General features: G+C 42.8%; 1 protein-coding gene across 3 annotated transcripts in view; it reads right to left on the bottom strand.

Moving 5' to 3' along the window:
• Positions 1-2,243: 2,243 nt before the first annotated feature.
• Positions 2,244-25,683, bottom strand: part of SLC25A13 (solute carrier family 25 member 13) — a 182,654-nt gene continuing 159,214 nt past the window's right edge. For all 3 annotated transcript variants that reach the window (XM_046020856.1, XM_046020857.1, XM_046020858.1), the window contains 4 exons: positions 14,483-14,621; positions 3,425-3,583; positions 3,241-3,331; positions 2,244-2,980 (listed from right to left, as the gene is read on the bottom strand). In XM_046020856.1, the coding sequence (XP_045876812.1) occupies positions 2,794-2,980; positions 3,241-3,331; positions 3,425-3,583; positions 14,483-14,621 (576 nt within the window). In that variant the 3' untranslated portion in view covers positions 2,244-2,793. The remainder of the gene's footprint in view (positions 2,981-3,240; positions 3,332-3,424; positions 3,584-14,482; positions 14,622-25,683) is intronic.

Raw genomic sequence — 25,683 nt, 5'->3', positions numbered from 1 at the left:
AATAAGCACTTAAATGACTCCTTTCTGTGCCAGAATTCTTATTTTCCCCTGTGCAACACTGGCTGCTGGGATTAAGGCGACCCCAGGGAGCTCAGCAAATGGTTGTGGGTTATGAGGTGCAGCATGAGCTTGGCGACAGCATGCCACCCAGCCTCAAGAAACCCAGCCACGACTGGAACCCAAGAATCCGTGTGTTCACTTTGTGGTCAGTTTCACATTTTTTCCCCTCCTTGAAAAAAAGGAAGCTGCTACAAAAATCAGGCTTCTCCCCCCGCCCCACCTCCTAAGCAACAGGAGGTGGACCCAGGGCAGAGCTGAGAAAGACTCACCGACAAGACTGGCCTGCAGAGCAGGGGGAGGCTGGCCCCATGGGGCGGGCAGGGGGCATGGGGTGACACAGCTTCTGGGTCCTCAGCGTCAAGGAGGGAAATGACCAGCTGCACGAACGGCAGCCACGGCCCAGCCGACGTCCTGTGCTGTCACTTCAGGAAGAAGGAAAACCCAGAACAAATTTGACGCGGTTTTCACCACACGGTGATTGCAGTCCTGTTCAAGGATGTCATAGTCACACCACCCACTGAGCAGAACTCAGATGGAAATCAGGCCTCCTTCAAAGTGTCTCAAGTCACAGCCTATCCCGAACAGAAGCAGCCAAGGATTTTAAAGAAACACTGCCCGGTGGCCCTATCTCCTTTGGCTTCTCCATTCCTCTGGTTTCTCCCTTACGGAAGAGAGCCATGCTCCGCGGCAGGTAAACATCAAAACAGCTCTTGAACAAGCAGGCAGGGCAATGCACCTTTTCTGAGATCTGGGTCACTGTTGTTAGCATGAAAATCTGATTTCCCACACAATTCCAGCAAGTGAAGAAAGAAGAATGCAGAGATTTACACTGAGGGACTTCTGTCCACGTGCAAAATATACCAGAGCTGGAGTGATATGTCACTGCAACACCCCCCATATTTCTAAGGTGTATTTGGAGTTTTGTGACTGGTCTTTGAGATTAAAATGTAAGCATTTATCACGTTATCCCACCAAGCAAGGATCAGGGGTAAGGATGGGTAGACAGAGGGAGTGGTTTTTGCTTTGGTTTTGCAAAACCAAAACCATGAAGGGAGCCACATCAGTCTTTGTCCTGTTCTGGTGAAGCTAACAAAGCTTTTGTTCACTTAGGGAAAAAAAAAATCAGATCCATAGATGGTATGGATGCTCCTCAGCTTTGAACAGTAACTCTGAATGTCAACACGTTGACTTAAAAGTCGGACAGAGACTGGAAAGTGGCTGTCTCTCCTGTAGGGCCATTCTGGAGGTGCAGAAAGTTCCGACTGACTGCTCAGAGGTTCTCAGTAGCCTCGCCAGAGTCTAAGAAGTCCAAAAGCCCTACATTCTGTTCAAGACTAGCTTTGTTCCCCCAATCATAGTGTTGGCCAAATACCACCAAATGTCAGATACACTGACATTTGGTTTTCGAACGAAGAAGGATCAGAGAAGATTAGAAAACACAATTGTCATTTTCTACCCGTTTTCATGCTCACCTTCCAGTGAAACTTTGTATTACAAAATGAGAATCTGTATGAATTCTCACAGAAGGAAACTGCCCGGAGTACTGGGGATGACTAGAGGAAAAGTGCCCAAGCACTGGGTTCCTTGCTTATCTAGGGTTAACTGTCATTTCTTTTACTCACTCTGGATGTCGGCACACTGAAAATCAGGGTACACATGACCTTGAAGGACCAGGAAGATATAGCCATGCCAATAGGGACAAAAGCACCCTGAAAATGAAACAGAGTCCGATAATGACAATTATTACAGTCACTGACCACCTGACATACACAAGAGCAAACGACTCAACAGCTTTAAAAATAGTTTATTTCCTCCTTTACAAACACGTGAGCCGTAGGCACCACAAATTAAATAAAAGCGCATATTAGAATATATTTGTCTCACATGATTCAAGATAAATGGGACCTTAAAAGTGAAGAGGTGCCGGCTGTGGGGGGTTGGAAGGGCATGAAAGAAGGCACCAGTTCTGCGGGCACGTGCTTCCCACAGTGTCTACTGCAACAGGCAACGACCGGCACGTGTCATCAGATGAGCCGTGATCCAAAATTAGCACGTCCCGGAGAGGTGCTGTTATCTCCCCCCGGGGCTTTCAGTCTATGGGCACAAAGTACTTCCCTAAAATACAAAGACTTTTCTCTAAGAGTCTTGGTACCACTAACAGAGTATGATTATTAAACATCTTCAATGTGGTTTTCATTACCAAAAAAAAAAAAAAAGTTTCACATAAAAGCTTCATAATATAATCCAGAAACAGAATTAGTACATGTTTAAAATCTGAAGCCAGGCTGGCAATTTCTGATCATTTTTTTTTTTCATTTCTTCCAGTGTTTTCTACAGTGATAAATATGCACCCAGTTTCCTACCAGCTGAAACATGCATGAAACACTTCGCTCTGAGCACCATGATTGCCTTTCAGGAGTCTCTTTGGGACTATAATCCTAATCCAAGGAGAGCAGCTCAAACTTCTACTCAGACTTACTCCTTCCCCCAAATCACGTTAGCGTTGACCAAATCCCAGTAAATGTCAGATACAAACCCAGGTCTGTGAGCAGAGGCCCAAAAGAATAATTATGAATAATTTCACGATGATGTGGTTAAGAAAACACACAGAAAATGAATGATTTCACCTTCTAAAAAGCCTCGACTCGAATTTTAAAACAAGAGATGGAAGTGAAAGGAGGAACACTGTTTCCATGGGAGACAAAGCGCTCTCTAGGCCCGGCAGCACTCCTCCTATGGGCCTGCGCTCATCACCGCTGAGGTAGATGTCGGCGGCTTGAAGAGAGGTAGGTAGAGTCCAAATTTGTTTTCAATCCCTGCAAATGTTGCAACTGCCAGTTTGTAGCCTCCAACATGATCAGGATTGGGAGCAGGCAGTACGATCCTGGATTTGGGAACTGGCTCTGATCCCACTGGTTTCCTAACAGAAGAGAAAATTGGGTGAGAATCTGTTTTATCATTTTTTACCATGCAAACGCTGTGAAAATCTTCATCACATAAAGGAGTTGTGGAATTCTAGTTGGTTGTTTGTGCCCCCCGGAAAGGAGTGTGGTTACATGATTTCAGTATTTTCCTACATCTTGTCTATTTCATCAGAGCAATCAGAGTGACGTACCCTTCTTAACAGCGACTGAGTACTGGAGTTGCCCAACCTGGCTGCGGATTTAGTGGGATACTTACACGCCTCCAAAGTCAATGTAGAACCACTGCTGTAGCAATTCATACGTCAGCAAAGTTACACCAAACTGGGGAGAGGATCGAAACACACGAGCTTTGAAGAAATGGGGGAGCAACAGATATAATTAGATTTTTTAAAAAATTACCTGCTACGAAAGGTCTGGTTAAGAACAAATTATTTCCTTACCACCAGCTCCTTTCCACAGAGCTTTTGGGCCTTCCTCCCGCAGTATTTTCCTGAAGCAGTCCACTACTCCGCTGTAAGTGGTTTGGCCAGCCCGGGCGGCCACCTGTAATCGCGTCTTGATAACATCAGCAGGGGTCACCAAGGATGCCGCGGGCATACCTGCAGGAGACGCACCACCATCACAGTCTGGTCACATTCATACTATATAAAAATAACTGTGCTTTCAACCGCTGGCCATGGAAAGAAAGTTAAGAGTCTGATGAAATCAAATGCCTCTTTTGCTATCCTCTCGGGGCGGCGCAGCCGTGACTACCTTAGTGACGGAGGCTGTGCAGACATTCCTCTCCTGCTCTCTCCCAAGCACCCAAGCAAGCTCTCTGGTACAGACTGTATTCAGTAATGGTTTTAAGGAATTATTTCTCCATAACGCTACTTCAACTGGAACAAACGGAGAAAGCTTTTCTTTTTTCCTTTTTTCTTCCCTGTCTAAATCAGAAACTTGCAAAGTTATTAGGTCCGATTTTCAGAGGTGAAGTTTGTTATGCGTTTCCTCTTCATGCTTTTCTGTGGTTGCTGGCAGTCACACGAGGTGCCTTCTCGCACACATTCAACCACCCTCTATCCACCAAAGCCGAACCTCTCCAGTTACACCAGAGAAAGCCTTTACTGAGGGCTAAGCAAACACTCTGTGTGTATGTGTGTGCTGGGGGTGGGGGAGAGGGTTGGGGGTGGTGACCAGAGATGGAGACTCCTACAGATAACAGTTCAGGATTCCTTTTTCCTAAAACTGACATCTCCAGAAAAAAAAATATTTGACAGAAAGTTGAAAGTTTATACTGGCTGATAATCAATGAAAAAGGAACAACAACAGCAACAAAACCCTCCCAAAATTACCAATGGGAAATTTTTCTACAGTCATTTTATCCAAAATGGGGCCTCCCATGTTTAGATTTTTTAAAAGCGAGACTGTACTCAGAAGACACTGTCTCTTATGGTTTTATTACTTTTCCATTATGAACCTATTCCAAACCAAATTGGTCAAATGCAGATGCATAAATCTCCTTTGCTTTTTTTAAGGCTTAATAATTCTGTAAGAATTTCTGTCCAAACCAACGTGGTCTGGCTCACAAGTACATCTCATCCTTCTAACAGACAGCTTTAAAGTTACTGTGTGTGTGTGTGTGTGTGTGTGTGTGTGTGCGCGCGCGCACATGCGCGCACGTGCCTGGGGATCTCTGCACCACACGCGTCTGCATTTGTGTTACTAAACTGCATCTCTTCCTCTTCCATCTTTACTGAGCTCCTCACAAACACGCATGTTAAGCAACTGTGTTTTATGAAATATATCACATTTTTTGCATGTGAAAAAGCTTACTTTCTATCCAGTGCTTCACTGGATAAGTCATACTGAATTTCCTATTAATTTGGAGGAATTATTTTAACTTTGAGCCAGGAATTTATCCTCCAACATAATGGAAGGAAACATGAAGAATGCTTAGAAACCCACTGTGTTCACACCACATTTTACTTCCTGGTTTAGAAAGAGTTTAGCAAGGCTCTCTGCTTTCAGCACATAGTAAAATCTTCCTTGCGACGGTGAGCAGGCATGTCCGAGGGACAGTGGGAAACACACAGGCAATAACGTGGGTAAAAAGTGTCCTCCAGTTAGTTCTCATAAGTAGTTCCTTGTTACAGAAAAAAGAGAGAAGTACTAGAGACAGGGAGGAAACATACTGATCATGACATAAACATGCCAAAAGAAATGGGTGAGATGTTTAGTAAGTTGTCTGGCCAAACTGATTGGAGGTGGTGGTGGTGCTGTGGGGGGAAGGGGGAACGGGGGCTGGAAATACGGCAGCCTGCCTGGGACTCTCATCATCTCTCGCCCACCCTCATCTTTCCCAGGCTGGCAACTGCGGCTCTCTCTGTGGATGGGGGACTTCTGGTATAAGACTGGCTAAAACCTTGGAGAAGAGCTCCAGGCTGCTCCAAAGCAAGGCCAGGAAGGCAGGATGCACCAGGAAGAGTCTGGCCACCAGAAATCTGTTGATTTGGGGGGGCCAGGATTGGCAAAGGCTCTGGGTAATCTGCCTGGTCTCTCCTGGCTTGCAAAAGGCCAAGACAACACTGATCAAGAGATCTGGCTTTCTTGATTCCCAAAGACGGGGAAGCAAGAGTTGGCTAGAAAACAGACGTTTCTTCTAGGTTCCTCAACAGCAGCCTGCCCCATGCTTCATCCATGAGACAAATCGTGAGACCTTGCGGCTTACCTACTACACCTCTGGGACAAGAAGCATCTGAGGTGCTCTCCAGCTCAGTATAAAACATAACCCTTTAAAGGGGGCCTAGCACCTAGAGAACAGAAGTTCATTTACAACAGAAAGAAAGCACAACCAGCAAAATACAACTGCAGGGCAAGAAATCTGCAATTCTCACAAATATCCCATTAGCATCTGTCAAGAATGTGCTTCTCTGTTTAGGGAATAGGAAATTAATATTATTTGTTTTGGATCCAGGTTAAAAGAGTTTCACTAATTCCCTCCGTACCCTTATCCATAGTATTTACTTGATGGACCAGCTTCTAAGTGTCAAGCTTTGGAATAAGAAAATATCATGTTCTTATCATACTGTTAAGCTGAGGTTTTAGGAAACAAGAGCATGCTGATAATACACAGAGGCGTGCGGCAATACACCGGGAGAGGATTTCGGTTTAAAATGGAACCGGAAGGTAGGAGACAGAGATTCTCCCACGTGCTCCCTCAGAAGAACGGAACTTAGGAACGGATTTGCAGAAGACTGAGATTTATCTTCTGGCCAGTGAATATCCGGCTAGCAAGCTCTCCCCATCCTCAAGCCAGTGAGCTTACGGCCTGGACGCTGGCTGGACCCCAGCCTCGCACTCCTTGCCCACACACTGGCCTGCAGCGCGTTCCAAATAAACTCGATTCCTACTAATCCCAGCTTGCCTCGGACACGGGTTTCTCAGTGAATTTTCTTTTGTGAGTGTCAAATATGCCTCTGTGCTTCTGAGTGCTATTTTTAAACCATGAATCCATTTAGTCTGACATTAATATTGCTAAACTTGCTTATTGTTGGTATTTGCCTAATACATATTTTTCAATCCGTTCTCTTTCAGTTGTTCTAGGTCACTGTTTTCTCAAACTTCAGATGACTAGATTTCTTTTCACAACTCGTCTAAAATAGGCATTTGTTTTTACTAAGGGCATTGAATCCATTCAATTGTGGCTGTAATTGTGGTTATTAGACTTATTTCTGCTATCCCATATTGTAATTTTTATTTTCTCTGCTTCTAGTTGTTTCTCTTTTGATCTCCACCCTTTCCTAATTTAAATATTATACACATTTATCACATAAGCACAATATTTACAGTATGTACAATAAATTAGCATTTATTTGCACCCTCACCAACAAGCCCTACTTATATAAAAATACATATACTAAAGTCACCAGTTATTTAAATCTACTCTCAGGTTTAACTTTTATGTGTGCTGTTTCATACATCCCATATTTTCTTCTTTCTTAAATTCACTTTTCACTTTGCTTCAGCAATGTCTGTGAGGTGTAACCTTTAAGTTATGGGAGAAAACAAACTTGAGGTTGCCCTCCCTTCTGAATGCTCGTGTGCTTGGGAATGCCATCGAGGTTCCAGACATCCTCTCCTTGATACTTTTAAAGTAGCTAGGACTGCACACAAAAAGCTGAGTCAAGGGGCACCTGGGTGGCGCAGTGTGTTACACTTCTGCCTTTGGCTCAGGTCATGATCCTGGGGTCCTGGGATCAAGTCCCGCATCAGGGGATCTCTGCTCAGCGGGAAGCCTGCTTCCCCCTCTCTCTGCCTGTCTACTTGTGATCTCTCTGCAAATAAAATCTTAAAAAAGAAAAAAAGAAAAGAAAAGCTGAGTCAACGTTCATTGCTGACTCGTTCTGAGTCCCCCTTTCGTATGACTTCTCTCCAGGGATCTCCTATTAAATAGATGTTGAACTTCCTGGACTAATCTTACATGTGTCTCACATTTGCTCTTTTTTTAAAATCTCTGTTTTTGCTCCATATTGTAGTTCTTGTTTTTGTTTTCCATCACTTCATTTTCCAGATGTAATTTGCTGTTTGAGCATATTCATTCTATCATTCAGACCAATTATGGGTTTTTAGTTTTGATGATCCCTTTATTAATTTTCAAGAAAGCTCTTAAGATAAATAAAATGGAAAAAAAAAAAAAAAGAAAGCTCTTAAGGATTGTTCCTCTCAAGGGGTGCCTGGGTGGCTCAGTCGGTTAAGCTTCTGACTCTTGATTTTGGTTCAGTTCAAAGTCTTGGGGTTGTGAGATCAAGTCTTGCATCAGGCCTGCTGGGTAGAGCCTGCTTAGGATTCTCTCCCTCCGTCTGCCCCTCCACCCCTCTTAAAAAATATGATAACATAAAAAATAAAGAAAAAACATTTAAAAGAATGATTCTTCTTCTCAAATCTCTGCAGATCCTAGTTACAGTTCTTAAAAGTTTTCTTTCCTCTGATTTAGTTGTTTTCCTTGAAATTCCTCTGTTTACGTCTTTGGCTGCTCCGTGTCTGAGGAACCCCTGGCTATCTCTTGATAATCAAGTTCAAAGAATAGGCCGATTAGTGTAGTGCTGGTTTCTACCACCCCCTAGGGTCAGTCTCCTCCGCAGGCTCCTCTCCTGAGTGGGAGGGCCGGCAATGGGCTTTGTGGAATGGGGGAGGCCTGCAAACTAGGTACCAGGGGGTAAGGAGGCCTGGCAGGGTTGGGACCTTCCAAATCTCTGGACTAGGGAGCACTTCATTCTGGAAGTAGAAGAAATTATTTTACATCCCTCTTGGGGAGAGTTACCATTCATTTCTTTCTTTATTTTTTGCCATCTGCGGTGAAGGTCTGGAACCTGAAGCCTTACCCTACTTTCTTTCAGTTCCTTACACCTGCCCTCTCCAGGCAGGTGATGTTCTTTGCAAAACAGCTCTGGGCTTTCACAGTCTGGATTCAGGTGCTGTCTGAAGCCCAAGACAAAGAGGAGCAGGGAGGATGGAGCCCCACCTTCCTGCCATGAAGGCAGCTCTTGAACTCCTGTGACAGATTTACCTGCAGGCCTCCCCAACGCTCGGTATTCTGTGACTCCCTCAGAGGTTACAGTTCTCCTGCTCTCTTCTTATATTCAGGATGGTTTCTCCTGCCAGTGTCCTGGGCCGTGGTACCCTCTGGTCCGGTTTCAGACTCAATATGCTTCTGTTCCCTTCCCAGGGCTGGGGCTAACATTTTCCAGTGCCAATAGTAGTTTTTTTAATTATTTTTTTTATTTGTTTATTTACAGCATAACAGTGTTCATTGTTTTGGCATCACACCCAGTGCTCCATGCAGTATGTGCCCTCCCTATTACCCACCACCTGGTTCCTCAACCTGCCAATAGTAGTTTTAAAAATACCTGACATTTTCAGGTATTCGGGACAAGAGGAGAGATGGATGAATATGCTCAGTCTATTACTTTGATTCAATCTCTCCATTACTTTTTCTGAGGATTTAAGAATTGCTTTTAAATTGTCTTAATCTTTATGTCCACATCATTTAACAAATTTGTGCCAACAGGACTTCTCTCCTAACTTAATCCTTTTAATACGTTTGCAAAAGTGTCCTGACAGTTACACATATTTAGCAATTCACTGTCTGTATATTGAACAGCTTTGAGAAATACTCCAGAGTTATAACTTAGTCTAAGCGGACTTACCCTTTATCTCATCACTGATAATTAAAATCACCTGGTATGATGCAGCTCTAAAATTTGAGAAGTACTAGATATCCTTTATTTGGGATTATCCATAAGCCATATTGAAATGCTCTTTGTGTATCAAAAAGCAACACGTTCATTACAGGGAATTAAACCTTAGTTTCTTAACTTCAGGCTCCCTGCTTCAGCTCTCACCTTCTGACGCATGAAGTTATGCTGGTCAATGAACATAAATTCAAATATCAGTTAGGCTTATTCTATCCTGTGAAATACTGGAGATGTTCCCAGAATTTAAAGATAGTCCCAGTTTACAAGCAGATACATAAATCTAAAAAAAAAAAAAAAAAAAATCAATATTCTCTAGGTTTTGAGAACTCAACAACTACCCCTATTAAAATATTGCTAAAGCACACATAGACCAGTGTGGAACAGAGTAGAGAGCCCAGATATGGACCCTCAACTCTATGGTCGACTAATCTTCAACAAAGCAGGAAAAAATATATAGTGGAAAAAAGACAGTCTCTTCAATAAATGGTGTGGGGAAAACTGGACAGCTATGTATAGGAGAGTGAAACTTGACCATTCTCTTACACCATACACAAAGATAAACTCAAAATGTATAAAAGACCTCAACGTGAGGCAGGAATCTATCAAAATCCTAGAGGAGAACATAGGCAGTAACCTCTTCAACACTGGCCACAGCAACTTCTTTCAAGACATGTCTCCAAAGGCAGAGGAAACAAAGCAAAAATGAACTTTTGGGACTTTATCAAGATCAAAAGCTTCTGCAAAGCAAAGGAAATAGTCAACAAAACAAAGAGGCAACCCACAGAATGGGAGAACATATTTGCAAATGACACTACAGACAAAGGGCTGATATCCAAGATCTATAAAGAACTCCTCAAACTCAACACCCAAAAAAACATAATCATGTCAAAAAATGGGCAGAAGACATGAACAGACACTTCTCCAAAAAAGACATACAAATGGCTAACAGACACATGAAAAAATGTTCATCATCATTAGCCATCAGGGAAATTCAAATGAAACCACATTGAGATACCACCTTACACCAGTGAGAATGGCCAAAATCAACAAGACAGTAAACAACAGGTGTTGGAGAGGATGTGGAGAAAGGGGAACCCTCTTACACTGTTGTGGGAATGCAAGCTGGTGCAGCCACTTTGCAAAATAGTGTGGAGATTCCTTAAGAAATTTTATAGAGCTTCCCTATGACCCTGCAATTGCACTACTGGGTATTTACACCAAAGATACAGACATAGTGAAAAGAAGGGCCATCTGTACCCCCAATGTTCACTGCAGCAATGACCACAGTCCCCAACTGTGGAAAGAGTCAAGATGCCCTTCAACAGATAAATGGATAAAGAAGATATGGTCCATATATGCAATGGAGTATTATGCCTCCATCAGAAAGGAGGAATACCCAACTTTTGTATCAGCATGGACAGGACTGGAGGAGATTATGCTGAGTGAAACAAGTCTAGCAGAGAGAGTCAATTATGAGATGATTTCACTTACTTGAGGAGCATAAGGAATAATACAGAGGACATTGGTTGAAGGAGAGAATAAGAGAGTTGGGGGGAAATTGGAGGGGGAGATGAACCATGAGAGACTGTGGACTCTGAAAAACAAACTGAGGGTTTTGGCGGGGGTAGGGAGAGCCTGGTGGTGGGTATTAAGGAGGGCACATATTGCACGGAGCACTGGGTGTGGTGCATAAACAATGAATCTTGGAACACTGAAAAAATAAAATAAATTAAAAAAAATATTGCTAAAGCAATCTAACCTCAGGTCAAACAGAATTTTTAGAAACAGTACTTACTAAATAACTGAAATTGCCATCAAAATATAGATAGCATGATCATATTAATGAAATCCCAGATTCATCTTATTTATAATACAATTGCTCAACAAAAATTATATATATTCTGGGTAGGAGAGCAACTTAAATCTAAAATTATATTTTATATAAAGACACACATAAAAATAGTGATGAGACATTTGTGTCATAATAAAAAGTCAGTGGTATTCATTGTGCTTATTTTGAGATAAGCTTTTCTCCTTTCTCTTAATGACACAGCTCCCTCCAGCTCTACCTTCTAGCATTCTGAACCTGCTCCTCCCGTACGTCCTCTCCCCAGGAACTGGCTTTGCTCTCACAAGCATCCACAAAAGGGTATGTGGGGATCTGACCCATCTTCTATCCAACAGCCCACATGTTGGCATTTCTGTGCTTGCTGCCCTTCTTGCACTGGGCACAACACATGTCTACACAGAAGTCTTCCTGCCCTTCTCCATACAACACAGCAATCTGGCTGAGCCTGCAGGGCAAGGTTCGACCCTGAGCAGCTAGCTGGTTGTCCTGCTTCCTCCTTTGACATCCGTTACCTGCTTATCACTAGATAGATAGAGATCTATCACTAGATAGATAATCTATCACTAGATAGATTATCATTAGTTGTTAATTCTGATACATTTAGGGGCATTTTTATTTGGATTTTAAGCTATATAATCACTCACAAATAATGAGAGATTCACATCTTCTTTTCTAATATTTGTACCTCTCACTTGTTCTTTATTTTTACCAGATTGATTGGAACCTCCCAAATATGCCTGAAAATCAAGGATGATAGGTCCATCAAGCTTTGACGCTAATCTGTTCTTTGAAGGAAAAAACCCAAGATTGAGGATTAAATATGCAGCAGTTAAAAACTAGGTTTATAAAGTTTTAAAAAATATGTATTATTATCTAACATTTAAAAATGCTTATGTGCCAGGTACTTTCTTGGATCTTTACATTTATTAACTTATGTCTACTGATCTCTACAATAAGCTTATGAGACTAATACTACTCTTCACCCATATGCAGACGGAGAAACAAGCAGAGAGGGGTTACAGAACTTGTGAAGATCACACAGAAACTGGAACTTGAATCTGCCTAGTCTGGCCCCACAGCAATATGCCATGAACCATCTTGCAGTGCTAACAGTGCTTCAGTAATGAAAGTAAGTAAAAACCACATCTCCACAGTGTGATTGTAACTCTGTTAAAAACTATTCAAGGAGAAACAAATTAGCAGAAATGTTAAATAGGGATTATTTTACAGTCACAGAATAACAGATGATATTTTCTTATTTACCCCTTCAATTAATTTCCAAATAGTTTATAATTAGCAATATTATTTTCCTAATCATAAAAATAACAGAAGGAAGAAAATAAACCTTAAAAGAGAATAAAATCCACTAGGAATTTCTACAGCTCTGGTAGCATGGATTGCTTAGAAAATTGCTAGCCGGTGATGAAACCTGGTTGACTATCTTTCTCTAAGGGAAGAGCTAAAGGCGCTATTTTTTTTTTTTTTTTAATATTTTAGTTCTCTATTTGACAGAGAGAGAGGTCACAAGTAGGCAGAGAGGCAGGCAGAGAGAGGGGGAGAAACAGGCTCCCCACTGAGCAGAGAGCCCGATGCGGGGCTCGATCCCAGGACCCTGAGATCATGACCGGAGCCGAAGGCAGAGGCTTAAACCACTGAGCCACCCAGGCGCCCCAAAAGGCGCTATTTTTGTGGGGTGAGGAAAACACGGCTTGGAGAGAGTCCTAGACTTTGAGCTCTAATATGTATCTTCTGTTCTCACAACTGATTTCTGGGTAAGTTACAGACAGACTCTCTTGGATCCAGCGTAATACTGGCGAATACTTCGTGAGTATTTACTGTGTGCTAGGCACGATGCAAAGTCCTCCACACAGGTGTTCCCACTTGCACCTCCAGGACTGGCTCTACAGTTGGCACAAGTACCGTCTCCATTCACAGGTATGGCTCAGGAGAGGTGAGGTAACTGGTCCATCGAACGCACTACTGAGTGGTGTGGCAGTTCCCCCCAGTAGGTCCTACCTCATTTCCAGTAAGTAATTTATCTTGTGCAATGCACAAAATGCATTGCACTGTCATTTTTGGTTTAAAAAATACTCATTTATGCACATGTAAAGGACATACAAAAGGATACAGTTAAACAATAGCTAAATTCGGATTAAAACTGGGAATTCTATCATCTCGTCTCAAAATCATGATTTCATGACAGAAGCAGAGTGGCCTCCCAAGATGGAGGCCCCTGAGCAGCCAAGAAAAGACAACCCTGCCTCACTGACCAACATCACTGCCTTTCAAAGAAGGGGATTACTGAAGAATTAAAGAGGAGCTTGCTGGTTCCTGCCTTCAGGGGCTCCCAGGCTCCAGGCAGGCCCACAAAACAGCAAACAACTTCTCAGAGCAGGGGGTTGTTCTCCTGAGACTTAAGCCACACATCTCTGGAGAACAACACCTGTATCAGAAACATTTGGACCCAGGCATCCCATGACTGCCTTAGGGTCTGTTAACTCATTAAATGTTTGCCACCACCTAGAGAGCGAATCCGGATTGCTGGAGCCCTTAGGTTCTCTGAACAAGGAGCATCAAAGATCCAACGGATTCCTGCTGTGGCCATAATCAAATTTCCTCTGGGAATTTACATTGAGATGTAGAAGCCAAACTCCCCAGTCCTCATCTTTTTCTTTTTTTTTGTATTGACATATTCACTGTAGCACTGAAAACAAGAGCCATTTCTCTCTGGGGCTCAATTTACATACCCTGGCCAGGTAACACAGCTAAGAGGAATCCAGTATCTCCTCAGGCTCAGTCTTCCTGATTCTACTGTTACTTTTATCTAAATAATAACTACTGCTGGGTGGCTCAGTCCGCTAAGCATCTGCCTTCTGCCCAGGTCATGAACTCAGGGCCTTGGGATCAAGCCAGCCTCTGGCTTCCTGCTCAGTGGGGAGTCTGTTTCCGCCCTCCACCCACTTGTGCTCTCTTTCTCACTCTCTCTCTCTCAAATAAAATCTTTAAAAAATTAATTAAAAAGTTATTAAATAATAACCACTGCTTAAATTCTGGACAAGCATTTATGCACTATTTTGGTTAGACACCTTTAAGCACAAGTATTCAATTTTTTTCCAGCTGAACTGTTATAACTGTTTTGCTGTGAAGTAAAACTATGTAACAATACAGAACTTAGAATTCAACAATACCACAAAATGCACCATATTTTAATGAGCCTTTTCTGGAGTTAAGAAATTAAGCTTGCCTAATCTAATCTGCCAGAAGATTAAATTCTTCTCCTTTCTTTTCAGTAGCTATTCAGAGTAATCTACAGACCCCTCGTATGCACCCTATCAAGAACTGTAAGTAAGAAATTCCAGAGCAGTGACATGGGAGGGGCCTGGGGCAAGCAGAGCTCTGTGAGGGCCACTCACCAGCTATGGCACCAGCCAAGAGCAGGCTTCCGGGACTAATCTGCCCGTCTTCGTTTGCAAGGGAAGCCTTCACATGAGCATAGCATGGGAAGTAGATGGCTGAGAAAGGAATGTCCCGCAGAAAGCATGCTTTGGCACCCTGTACATTTGAAAAGGAAGAAAAACCACATGAAACACATATCCCATTGAGAAGATCAAGCTTTTCTGGAACTTACCTCAGAACAAAATATTCCTGGAGGAGACTGAGTTTGTACTCACAAGCTGAAAGGGGAACAGAAAAAAAATAACCCAAATTCTGCAAGTAATAAATCTGAGGTTTTTTTTTTTTAAATAAAAGTAATTTTATTGTGTGGTGTGAGCAAGAAGGGGATAGTTCTCATATATTCCGATGATAAGACTCCGATTTAAACACTTTTGGGGGGTGTCTGGGTGGCTCAGGTCATGATCCCAGGGTCCTGGGGTTGAGCCCTGCATTGGGTGCTCTGCTCGACAGGGAGCCTGCTTCCTCCCCGCACCCCCCCTGCCCCTCCCACTACCTGCCTCTCTGCCTACTTGTGATCTCTGTCAAATAAATAAACAAAATCTTTAAAAAAAAAAATAAACACTTTTGGAACTCTGCCTACAACATCCTTTTAAATTCCATGTCACTCACTGGCATTTCAAGGAGTATCTGTTCTCAGAAGATGGGCAGTTACAACCAAGGTACCCTCTGTTTGTATACTAGGAAGTAGACAAATTATATAGGTAGCAGGGGAAGAGGTTTGTTTTTGTCTTGAGATTCCGATGAAAGCGTTGGACTCCTTCCCAGAAAAAATTACACATACGTAAAAAATTATATACCTTTTCAAGGGGTTCATGGATCCCCTAATTTATTCACATACTTACCCTTCTCCTCTAGGGTATGAAACATTGATAAATGCTTGTTCTAAAGCCTTAACATATTTACAATAATTCCCACCCATTTAAGAGCTGTGCACAGAGCAATTAGCAACTACAGCAAAGTCTTCAAATAATTTCTGGTGCCAAAATAATGCACGGAGGGGCCTTGAGAACTGGTGTGTGCCCAGAAATGTAGCATTCTAATGAAAACCACGAGACATATATTGTGTCAGGGAGGCTAAATGGGAAGGAAGTCACCCCTTTTCAACACCTAATGATTTAATATCATTTCTTTCACAGATTTCTAATACCTAAAAATTTCCACTAAATTGAGAGATTCTTCAAAGAAAATAATGAATCCATCCAGATTCAACAGATCTAGCCGAGCCCAGTGAATTTAGTAAGGTTGAATGATGTTGGATCACAGGGATTTTTGCTTGAAGCTAGGTTCCACTCTGTCAAAGTTCCTAACACGACACATCTGTTACCATAGCCTTGGCTTTGCGACACCATCATTACACTCCTGACTCAAAATGAGACTGTGGGTAATAAAACCCCTAGTCTTTTTCGTATGAACTGCCATTAACCTAGGGATACTGTAACTTCATTAGCTGCCTTAAATAAGTAACATAAGCAGGGCTTTGTTTCATCCTGGTAAACTTTGTCCTAGCATGGCCCATCCTTCCAACCAGAACAAATGCTTAGAATCTGGATTTTGTCATGCTTGCTCTTCCTCAACCTACCCATGGATATGTTAAGATACCTCTGTCCAAGGACGCCTGGGTGGCTCAGTGGGTTAAGCCTCTGTCTTCAGCTCAGGTCATGATCTCAGGGTCCTGGGATGGAGCCCCGCATTGGGCTCCTCTGCTCAGCAGGGAGCCTGTGTTACCCCCCTGCTACCCCACGCCTGCCTCTCTGCCTACTTGTGATCTCTGTCAAAGAAATAAATAAATTTTTTTTTTAAAGATTTTATTTATTTCTTTGACAGAGATTACAAGTAGGCAAAGAGGCAGGCAGAGAGGAGGAAGCAGGCTCCCCGCTGAGCAGAGAGCCTGATGCCGGGCTCAACCCCAGGACCTTGAGATCATGACCCAAGCCACAGGCAGAGGCTTTAACCCACTGAGCCACCCCAGCGTCCCAATAAATAAAATCTTTAAAAAAAAAAAAAAAAAGATACCTCTGTCCATTCTGTACAGATATTCAAAAAGGAGGGGGGCGGATCTATATCATGTTCTGCTGATCGACCCACACTTCTGTATCTTGTCTACCCCCAAACTGTTAAATACCTAACTGAAAAGAAGAACCACAAAATCCATCACACCCAAATTCCTCCTTTTATATGTATGTGCAAACGATGCCCAGGACTATTATTAATCTATCAGCTGCACATTTATTAAGGGTCACACTACTGGCTTGCTCAGGGGACATCCTTGGAGGCAGCGCCAGAGGCAGATGCAAAACTCAGGACAGGACTCTCAAATCTTTCCCCTTCCCCCAGCTTTTTCCAGGGAGAGAAAGTACAGAAGAATGTCAGGATCCATGCTCAGCGTCCAGTCTTTCCCTTAGGACCAGTTCATATGATTGGGGAAGACCCTCACCAGCTGTTTCACTACCTTTACTTCCTTTGCCTCATCTGCCTGCAGACCTTCTGGTAAGTTCTGCCAGCTTACTCTGTTCAGGAGATATTCAAATTAGATGCCAAAGAACCAATTCAAATGAAGATCAGTGAAAGCTTCTTCATGCCCCACTTCCTCTATATAGTAAAAGAAACACTTCCGTATTACTGGCTTTCTAAACAGATCTCTTTGGAGTAATTTTTTAGGCTGATACAATTCTTCCTCCCACAAATCTTGCTCTTTACTAAATCTATTACTTTTTAGTTTTAACCTCTTCTCCCAAAATCTTCACATCTAAGAGCCAAACTTCAGTCTATTTTTTTTTGCTGGTAATATTTTTCCTTTAAAATGTTTCTCCCCCTTGATTTTAAAATATTAACTGCTGGGAACATCAACTCCTTGAATAGTAGCTCTTCATTCATTTAAAGCCCAAATACCACCTTTTCCATGGAGGATTCTTTTTTTTTTTTTTTTTTAAAGATTTTATTTATTTATTTGACAGAGAGAGAGATCACAAGTAGGCAGAGAGGCAGGCAGAGAGAGAGGAGGAAGCAGGCCCCCCGCGGAACAGAGAGCCCGATGCGGGGCTCGATCCCAGGACCCTGAGATCATGACCTGAGCCGAAGGCAGCGGCTTAATCCACTGAGCCACCCAGGCGCCCCTCTTTTCTTTTTTGATTTTACTTATTTGTGAGAGAGAGAGATACAGAGCACAAGCACAGGGAGCAGAAGGCAGACAGAGAAGCAGACTGCCCACTGAGCAGGGAGCCCGATGCGGGGCTCGATCCCAGGACCCTGAGGTCATGACCTGGGCCGAACGCAGAGGCTTACCCCACTGAGCCACCGAGGTGCACCAGGATGATTCTTTAACTAGAGGGCAGACAGGGAGTGAATTCCACACACCTCTACACTATCTGCACTCCCTTAGTGCTGTTCTGATTTTCTTCGTGTTCTTCTATCTTTCTGTTTCTGTTTCTGTTTCTGTTCTTCTATCTTCAGCCTCCATCAATGCTGCCTATTTCAGAGAGTAGGCCCCGCGGGCCAGGGAGCAGGGGCTAGAGGACACTCAGCAAAATCTCTGGCTGTCAGCTTGTGCCTAAGGCATGTTCTGGTGACACTGACTTGACTCCACCAAGTCACACAGAAACAACAATAATCAAACCAACACAATTAAAAAGAGAAACCAGAGGCTTTGGGATACATGGTCAGGCTCCTATAAGGAAAACTAACCCATTTCTTGGAGAAATATATCAGAAACCAAAGCCAAGCTTTTAGCTTTTCAAACAGAGATCTATAATTTCTTGGGGACAATGTAACAGAGCTTAGGAAAAAGTAGTTGATGATTTTGTACTGGAATATGAGTATTTAAAAAAAAGGAGAGAAAGTCAGATGCTTATGTGGCTTCAAGATGATCAGGAGGCCACAGGAAGAAGGCATGATGTGAATAAGAATAAGGCCATGGGAAGCCACAGGTGGGTTTCCCCAAGAAGGAACACTCCCTCCTGTCCTGAAATCATGACAACAAATCCTGCATCTGTGTGACAACACGTGTCTAGTAAGGGGTGCAACATGTTTAAGATGTCTGGAAACACTCCTGATGCCTGAGAACAAAAATGGCCTGATGAAAACGCAAGTGAGCCAACAAACAAAAAGAACAAAGCTAAGGAAAAACTGAAGCTGCACTGTGAACCACCACGGGGGAAAAATGGGTCAGGAAGACGTATTTCTCCTACCTGGAATCGGACAATGTTGTCAAGTAATTTACACATGTTAGAATGATGATCAGACCATGAAAGAGGTCATGGGTTTCTGATTATCTGAGAAAAGGGAGAAGGAAAAGCCAAGGGCTGGGGCCAGAGGCTTAGGAATAAATGATGGTAAAACCACAAAAGTCCCGAGGAGGTGTGGGTGTCCCAGCCTCCCCTGGCGCCTGCTGGCCTGCTCAGGCATCTCCCTGCAGCAAATCCCTCTCAGGAATCAGGAATCCCTGGCCTCTCTCACAACAGCAGGCATCAAAGCCCAGCTCCCCAGGAGAGCTAAAGTTGCAAAAGGTTGGAGAAAAAGACTTCTTCCACCGCCCCCCCTTCCTTCCCCACTACTTTCTTCAGGTCCACCGCACAAAGGCAGGTGCCAATTTGTAAGGCTGCCTTGGGCGACACCTGACCTGTGGCTCCTGCACGATGAAAAGGGAAGCAGGATGTGAAAAAGGCTTTCAAAGTTCCAACAGTGAGAATTTTTCTCTCCACGGTGAGTACCCACTCTGCAGTCCTACATCACGTCACGGAACCCGTCTGACTTGAAATCCACTTGCCCACGTCTGAGCTCTCCGAAGTGATCAGGGGCAACATTCCATGCTGCCCAAGAGCCTGCGTCAGCAACACCGAAATCACTACTCTGGCAATTAAAAAATTAATCAATTACAAAGTGTGTGCCACCTCAAATAAATCTTTAAATGTTCTTGCCCTATAGGAAAATCCCCACATTTTCCTGCCTTACATCTTTCTCACCAGTTCTCTGGGCAACTCTGCCCTCAGATGCTCTCTGGTCAGCCTGCACTTCCTCTCTACACACAGTAAAATCACTTGGGGGAAAATTCATAAATACAAAATGCAATCATCTAATCTCTTACTATTCATTAAAGCACTTCTCCAAAGAGGGACTTTTTTTTTTTAATTTCCTTTTTAACAAAAGGCCCACTAATAATAGACAGGAATGAGAAAAGGCATCTGAGGGGAGACCTATATATAAACTAGAATCAAAACTCAAATCTAGTTTACTTCTCCACCCTGGCTCCGTTCTATTCTCTATCAATCTAAGGCCTCCTGTCACCATTCTGTCTTCGGAGTCTAGGGCAACTTCTACAAGGCTTGGTCTCACTTAACCTCTGGTTAATCATCCACCATCAGCATGGGCCACTCAGGCTCAAAGACGCTGGCCACAGTACTGCTGTGGCCAAAGAATTATTTCTTCTGCTTCACACTTTTTTTTTAATGTGGACACTGGGGAAAGCCCAAGGGAGCTTAATCAGTTCTTAAGTTGCTAGAAGCATCCACTCCAGTTTACTTTGGCAGCTCTGTCAGGCATGAAATTGTCAAAAGAACACAACAGGATTTGTCTCTCTCTCTTTCTCGCACACACTCTCTCTCTCTCTCTCTCTCTCTCTTTGCTATCTCCAAAGGCTCTGTTTTCTTGCTTTAAAGCTCTGCATCTTGGATGGTATCACACCTACCCAATCAATCTGAGGAACAAAAAACAAGCCTCAAGAATGAGTGCTGATAAAGGAGTCAGGGCAGTGCAGTCTTTTTGCATGCTAATTCCTGCTTCTCCTAGCTGTACCTGCAACCACAGCTCCAAACAGAGTATTTCTCATACAGGGGAAGGTAATTACACTCACAAAGGCACCTCTGTGTCAGGGCCGGGCACCAGGAGCCAGCAGGTCTGGGAGACGGAGGCTCAACAGAGACTCCTGCAGTGAATGCACATTGTCTGGCAGGGGGTAAAATGCCAGACGGAGGGACCTGCAGCATTCAAGACAACAGTGGTGCACCTTGTCTGCGGACGTTATTTAATGCTTCTGGCACCTGTAGTCAGAGCCACCCCTCCTTTCCTACCTTACAGGTTTAGAATTTATTTGGCATGTATAATTGTATATTTTGATCCTGGAGCTACAAACAATGGGCAGCATGTCAGGTCTTGATCCTTAGCATTCCTCTTGGTTTCTCCCCAGTGAGTTAACCCTTGTATACACAGCCTGGCAGCACCTCTCCCGCCCAGTCAAGGGAGAGTGAGGCCCACGTGCCTGGGATTTGAACAGGGTGAGTTTCAGTATCTTGCGGAGAAAAGGCACTGGTGCCAAGACCCGTTATGGGACTGTGTCACTGGTGTTAAAACCAAATGACCCAGCCAACAATTGGAGACTTGATATCGGTGACACTGAAATTACTTCAATTTGAATATGAAATATCAAAACCTATTATTTAGTTTCTTTAGTCTGGGGACTTTCAGGATACTGGCTTCTCCTTAATTTCATTGCAATTCTAACCAAAGCGTCTTGGTGACTCAAGGGTTTTTTCTTTTTTTGTTTTCTTTTGTTTTTGGTAGGAAATGCCACTTCTGTGTTGGTTCTAGTTCTCTACTGTTCTATGGTATGCTGCTTTGCCATCAAGGATGCTCAACATTTAGACAGGCTAGAAATCCCGGAAGTGGCAGAGAGTTTTATTACATGGAATTGTAGTCTCTGAGCATGTCACCTTCACAGAGCTAATCTACAAAACATGTCCCACCGTCTGTTTTCCTTTCCTTTCTTGCCTTCTTTCTTCTGACATCTCCCCACTATCTATTTGCAAGGTTCAGTCTGTTTTTACTCTAAGCGTTTCTACCCTGGAAATCTTAATATATGTACTTACTGTCTTTGTTATCTGCTTCCTCCTGTGTAATACATGCATTTTGTACAACTTATAAGCAACCCCCCATCTTATTGTCAGGTACTTTAATTCTAGCTTTAAAAACATGAACAACTGTAATTACCATCACACATATATTTAAATTCATACAATGCTATTTAGACTAAAACATATGCCACTCTTTGCTCCTCATTCCTTGCTACATCTCCAAATTATCATCTGGATCACTTTCCTTCTACCTAAAGAACATTCTAGAATTTCCTTTAGTAAGGGCCTGTTGGTGGTATGCATTTTCAGTTTTACTAGTCTAAACAATGTCTTTATTTTATCCCTGCTTCTGGAAGACACTTTCACAGAGTATAGAATTCTAGGTTGAAAGGTTTGTTCCTCCACACACTGAAAACACTGTGCTGATGTCTGGCTTTTACTATTCTGGGTTTTTAAGTTGGTTGTCAGTTCAACCATTCTCCTTTGGGGGTACCTGCTGTTCCTTCTGGCCATCTATGGACTTCCCAGCAGCCCTGGTATTCAGCAGTGTCATTGTGACATCTTAATCTGGATTATTTTTATTTATCCCACTTGTGATTTGTTGTGCTTCTAAATCTAAGGACTGATAGCTTTTTAATAGTTCTGGCGAATTTTTAGACATCATCTCTTCTTTCCTTCTGGTTTCCTTTTATACTTATGAGACCATCTCATACTTTCCTCTGTCTCAATCTCTCTCTCTGTTCTGAGTCATTCCCTTATGTTCTAGTTCACTAATTCTCTCTTCAGCTATGTTTAGTCTGTTCTTAAAGCCAGAATTTTGAAATGTTTGGTTTTAAAGTTTAATCGTTATAAATATTTCATCCCTTTTTAAAAAACAAATAAAAACTTCATTTTATATTTCTGATAATTTTGAAATTTAAATCTTGGCAGGTTTAAAAAGCTGCTATCTCTTCTTAAAGTCCCTTGTTTCCTTGTGTCACTTGAGATTTTAGACTCTGAGGTCTGGGTTGAAGGTGGGCTTTCTTTCTTTCTTTCTTTCTTTATTTTTAAATTCTAGTTAGTTGACATACAGTTCAATATTGGTTTTAGGAGTGGAGTTCAGGAGTTCATCATTTACATATAATGCCCACTGCTCATCCTAACAGGTGCGAAGGTGGGCTCATTTCATGAGAACTTGTGTTTGGGGGCACCTGGGTGGCTCAGTGGGTTAAGCCTCTACCTTTGGCTCGGGTCAAGATCTCAGGGTCCCCCCCGGCCCCATGCCATAGGGCTCTCAGCAGGGAGCCTGCTTCCCCCCTCTCTCTGTCCCTACCTCTCTACCTACTTGTGATCTCTCTGTCAAATAAATAAATAAAATCTTAAAAAAAAAAAAGAGAGAGAGAACTTGTGTTTGCTTCTGTCAGGTACGTAGGTGTACTACCAATTCAAGACTCTGACAGCTTGAGAGTTTTCTTATCACCCAAGAAATAGAAATTTAGCATGCAAACCCATGAGACAAGCTTAGAATTCCTAATTATTACCAGGGGCGGCTCTTCCCCTCTCCCTCTCTCTCCCTCCAGAACCAAAGCAATTTTCCTTATAGTCCACTGTGGTAAAAGAGAGCATTTTAATTATACCCTTACACTGAAGGGCTGGCTTACAATTATAACCCTTTGAGGTCCAGGTTTATGGAAGATGAATTTCTTTAGGACCAGGAATTGGATAAGGCAAGAGTAGTCCCTAAAGTAGAGGTATGATGGATGCACTGTCACAGGACTGCTCAACAAGCTCAGCACCTGACAGTAAGTGCCTTGCTTGCCCTCCTGAGTTCTACCCTTCTCTTTTAGACTTAGCATTCTGGGCAGTACCTGGCTGTCCCCTGGGACATCAAGAATTAATGCTCAAGTTCAGGTGTTTGGCAAATGCCTTGAAGGCCAAAGCCAGCCAGCCTCAGGGTTCTGCTTATCTCACCTAAATTTTGGCTTGAATACTCCTGACTAGCTTATAACCTGAAAAGCCTTTTACAAAATACACTAAAGTATATTACCCAACATTTTTCATTGTTTTCAATGGGGTGATCAGCTCAAACATCCTATTTGCCAATGGTTAGAAACCCTATGAGGAGAACCTAATGCCTTAAAGAGATGTTCAAGCTGGCTTGCTCTTGACACATTCCCTTGACAAGTTTCCTTCAAAATGTGCAATATTATACACATAACACCCCCTGATAATTCCTTTTTCACTTTTTCTCCTTGATGTACACTCAATGGAGGCCATCTCTCTGCACTATCAACCACTATGGCTGATCACCTAGTCAAGCCTGGTTCTCATCCTCATGTTCCACCTTTCTACATGCAACTAACTCTTCTTGAAGAAAATGACTTTTCAGAGAAGTAGCAGACCATATTTAAAAAAAAGAAGAAGAAGGAAACAGTCAAAATGTACCATATCTGGGACATCTGGGCGGCTCAGCTGGTTAAGTGTCTGCCTTCAGGTCAGGTCATGATGACTGGGCCTGGGAATGAGTCCCACAAAGGCCTCCTTGCTAGGAGGGCGCAGGGAGGGGGAGGAAGCCTACTTCTCTCTCTGCCTGCCACTCTCCCTGCTTATGCTCTTTCTCTATCTGACAAATATATATATATACATATATATATATATTTTAAGTACCATCTTAATATGGATCTATATATCAGTTCTGCCACTTCCATCAATGGCAGGACACTGTTGGAACAAGAATACAGGCTTTGGACGTCAGAAACCTGAGCTCAGATCACTGCCCTGCCACTTAGCTATACATTCTCAGTATCCCTGTACCTCAAATTCCTCATCTATTAAATGTAACATTCTTAGTGACATGAGAATTTAGATCCAATGACTAGCTTAAAGTACTCAGTACAATACTTAGCAAAAGGAACTTCAATAAAAGGTGATGATATAAAGGTCATTACCATCAGCAATGGAAAGCACACTGTCCTGTTGCAGCAGAAAATGGAAATAGCTGATATAGTCTTTAAACAACTTGCTGCTTAAGTATTACTACTAGATGGTTTACAACTGAATCACAGTAGAGTTTTCTATTTATCAGGCTAAGAGCCAATCTTTAATTTGGCGAAACACCTAATCCTAGGTTTGTACTGGTTTGCTAAATTGATCAGACCCCATAGGGGACAGTGTACCTCCTTAACTTTACAGTCAATAAGCATTTTTTTAAAGATTTTATTTGACAGAGATCACAAGTAGGCAGAGAGGCAGGCAGAGAGACAGAGACAAGGAAGCAGGCTCCCCGCTGAGCAGAGAGCCTATTTGGAGCTCCATCCCAGGACCCTGAGACCATGACCCAAGCTGAAGGCAGAGGTTTTAACCCACTGAGCCACCCAGGTGCCCCTCAATAAACATTTCTTAAACTGGGTACCTTTTTTAAAAAATATTTTATTTATTTATTTGACAGAGAGATCACAAGTAGGCAGAGAGGTGGGCAGAAAGAGAAGAAGGAAAGCAGGCTCCCTGCTGAGCAGAGAGTCAGATGTGGGGCTCGATCCCAGGACCCTGGGATCATGACCTGAGCTGAAGGCAGAGGCTTTAATCCACTGAGCCACCATTAAACTGGGTACCTCTTAAGTGAATGCATCAGTTACAATTAGAAACCAAATAAATGGAAGGACAGATTAGCAGAAATGTATCTATCATTTCTAGAAAACATTCAGAGTACCCTATTAGCAATGGATTAGTAGCATCATCCTCAGTATTTTTAAGCATGAAAGACTGCACATTATATTCCAAAAGTTTAATTAAAATAAAAGACTGTTGGGGCGCCTGGGTGGCTCAGTGGATTAAGCCGCTGCCTTTGGCTCAGGTCATGATCTCAGGGTCCTGGGATCGAGCCCCGCATCGGGCTCTCTGCTTCGTGGGGAGCCTGCTTCCTCCTCTCTCTGCCTGCCTCTCTGCCTACTTGTGATCTCTCTCTCTGTCAAATAAATAAAAATCTTAAAAAAAAAAAATAAAAAAAATTAAAAGACTGTTGTGTTAAAACTAATCCTGCAGGCACTCAGCAGAAAATAGAAACAAAAACTCACAACAAAAGAACAAAACACTAACTTGATAAAAATGACCTCTGGAAAGCTAGGTCATCTGTCACATGGGACTAGGAGACCAACATTTTATTGTTGTATACTCTTTTAAAGACTTTTTTTTTTTTTTTTTAATTTGACAGACAGATCACAAGTAGGCAGAGAGGCAGACAGAGAAAGAGATGGGGAAGTGGGATCCCTGGCGAGCAGAGAGAACCCGAAGTGGGGCTATATCCCAGGCAGGATCACAACCTGAGCTAAAGGCAGAGG

Source organism: Meles meles, chromosome 10 (genome assembly GCF_922984935.1).
Source record: "Meles meles chromosome 10, mMelMel3.1 paternal haplotype, whole genome shotgun sequence".
Lineage (NCBI taxonomy): Eukaryota > Metazoa > Chordata > Mammalia > Carnivora > Mustelidae > Meles > Meles meles.
This window is presented reverse-complemented; position numbering and strand designations above follow the sequence as displayed.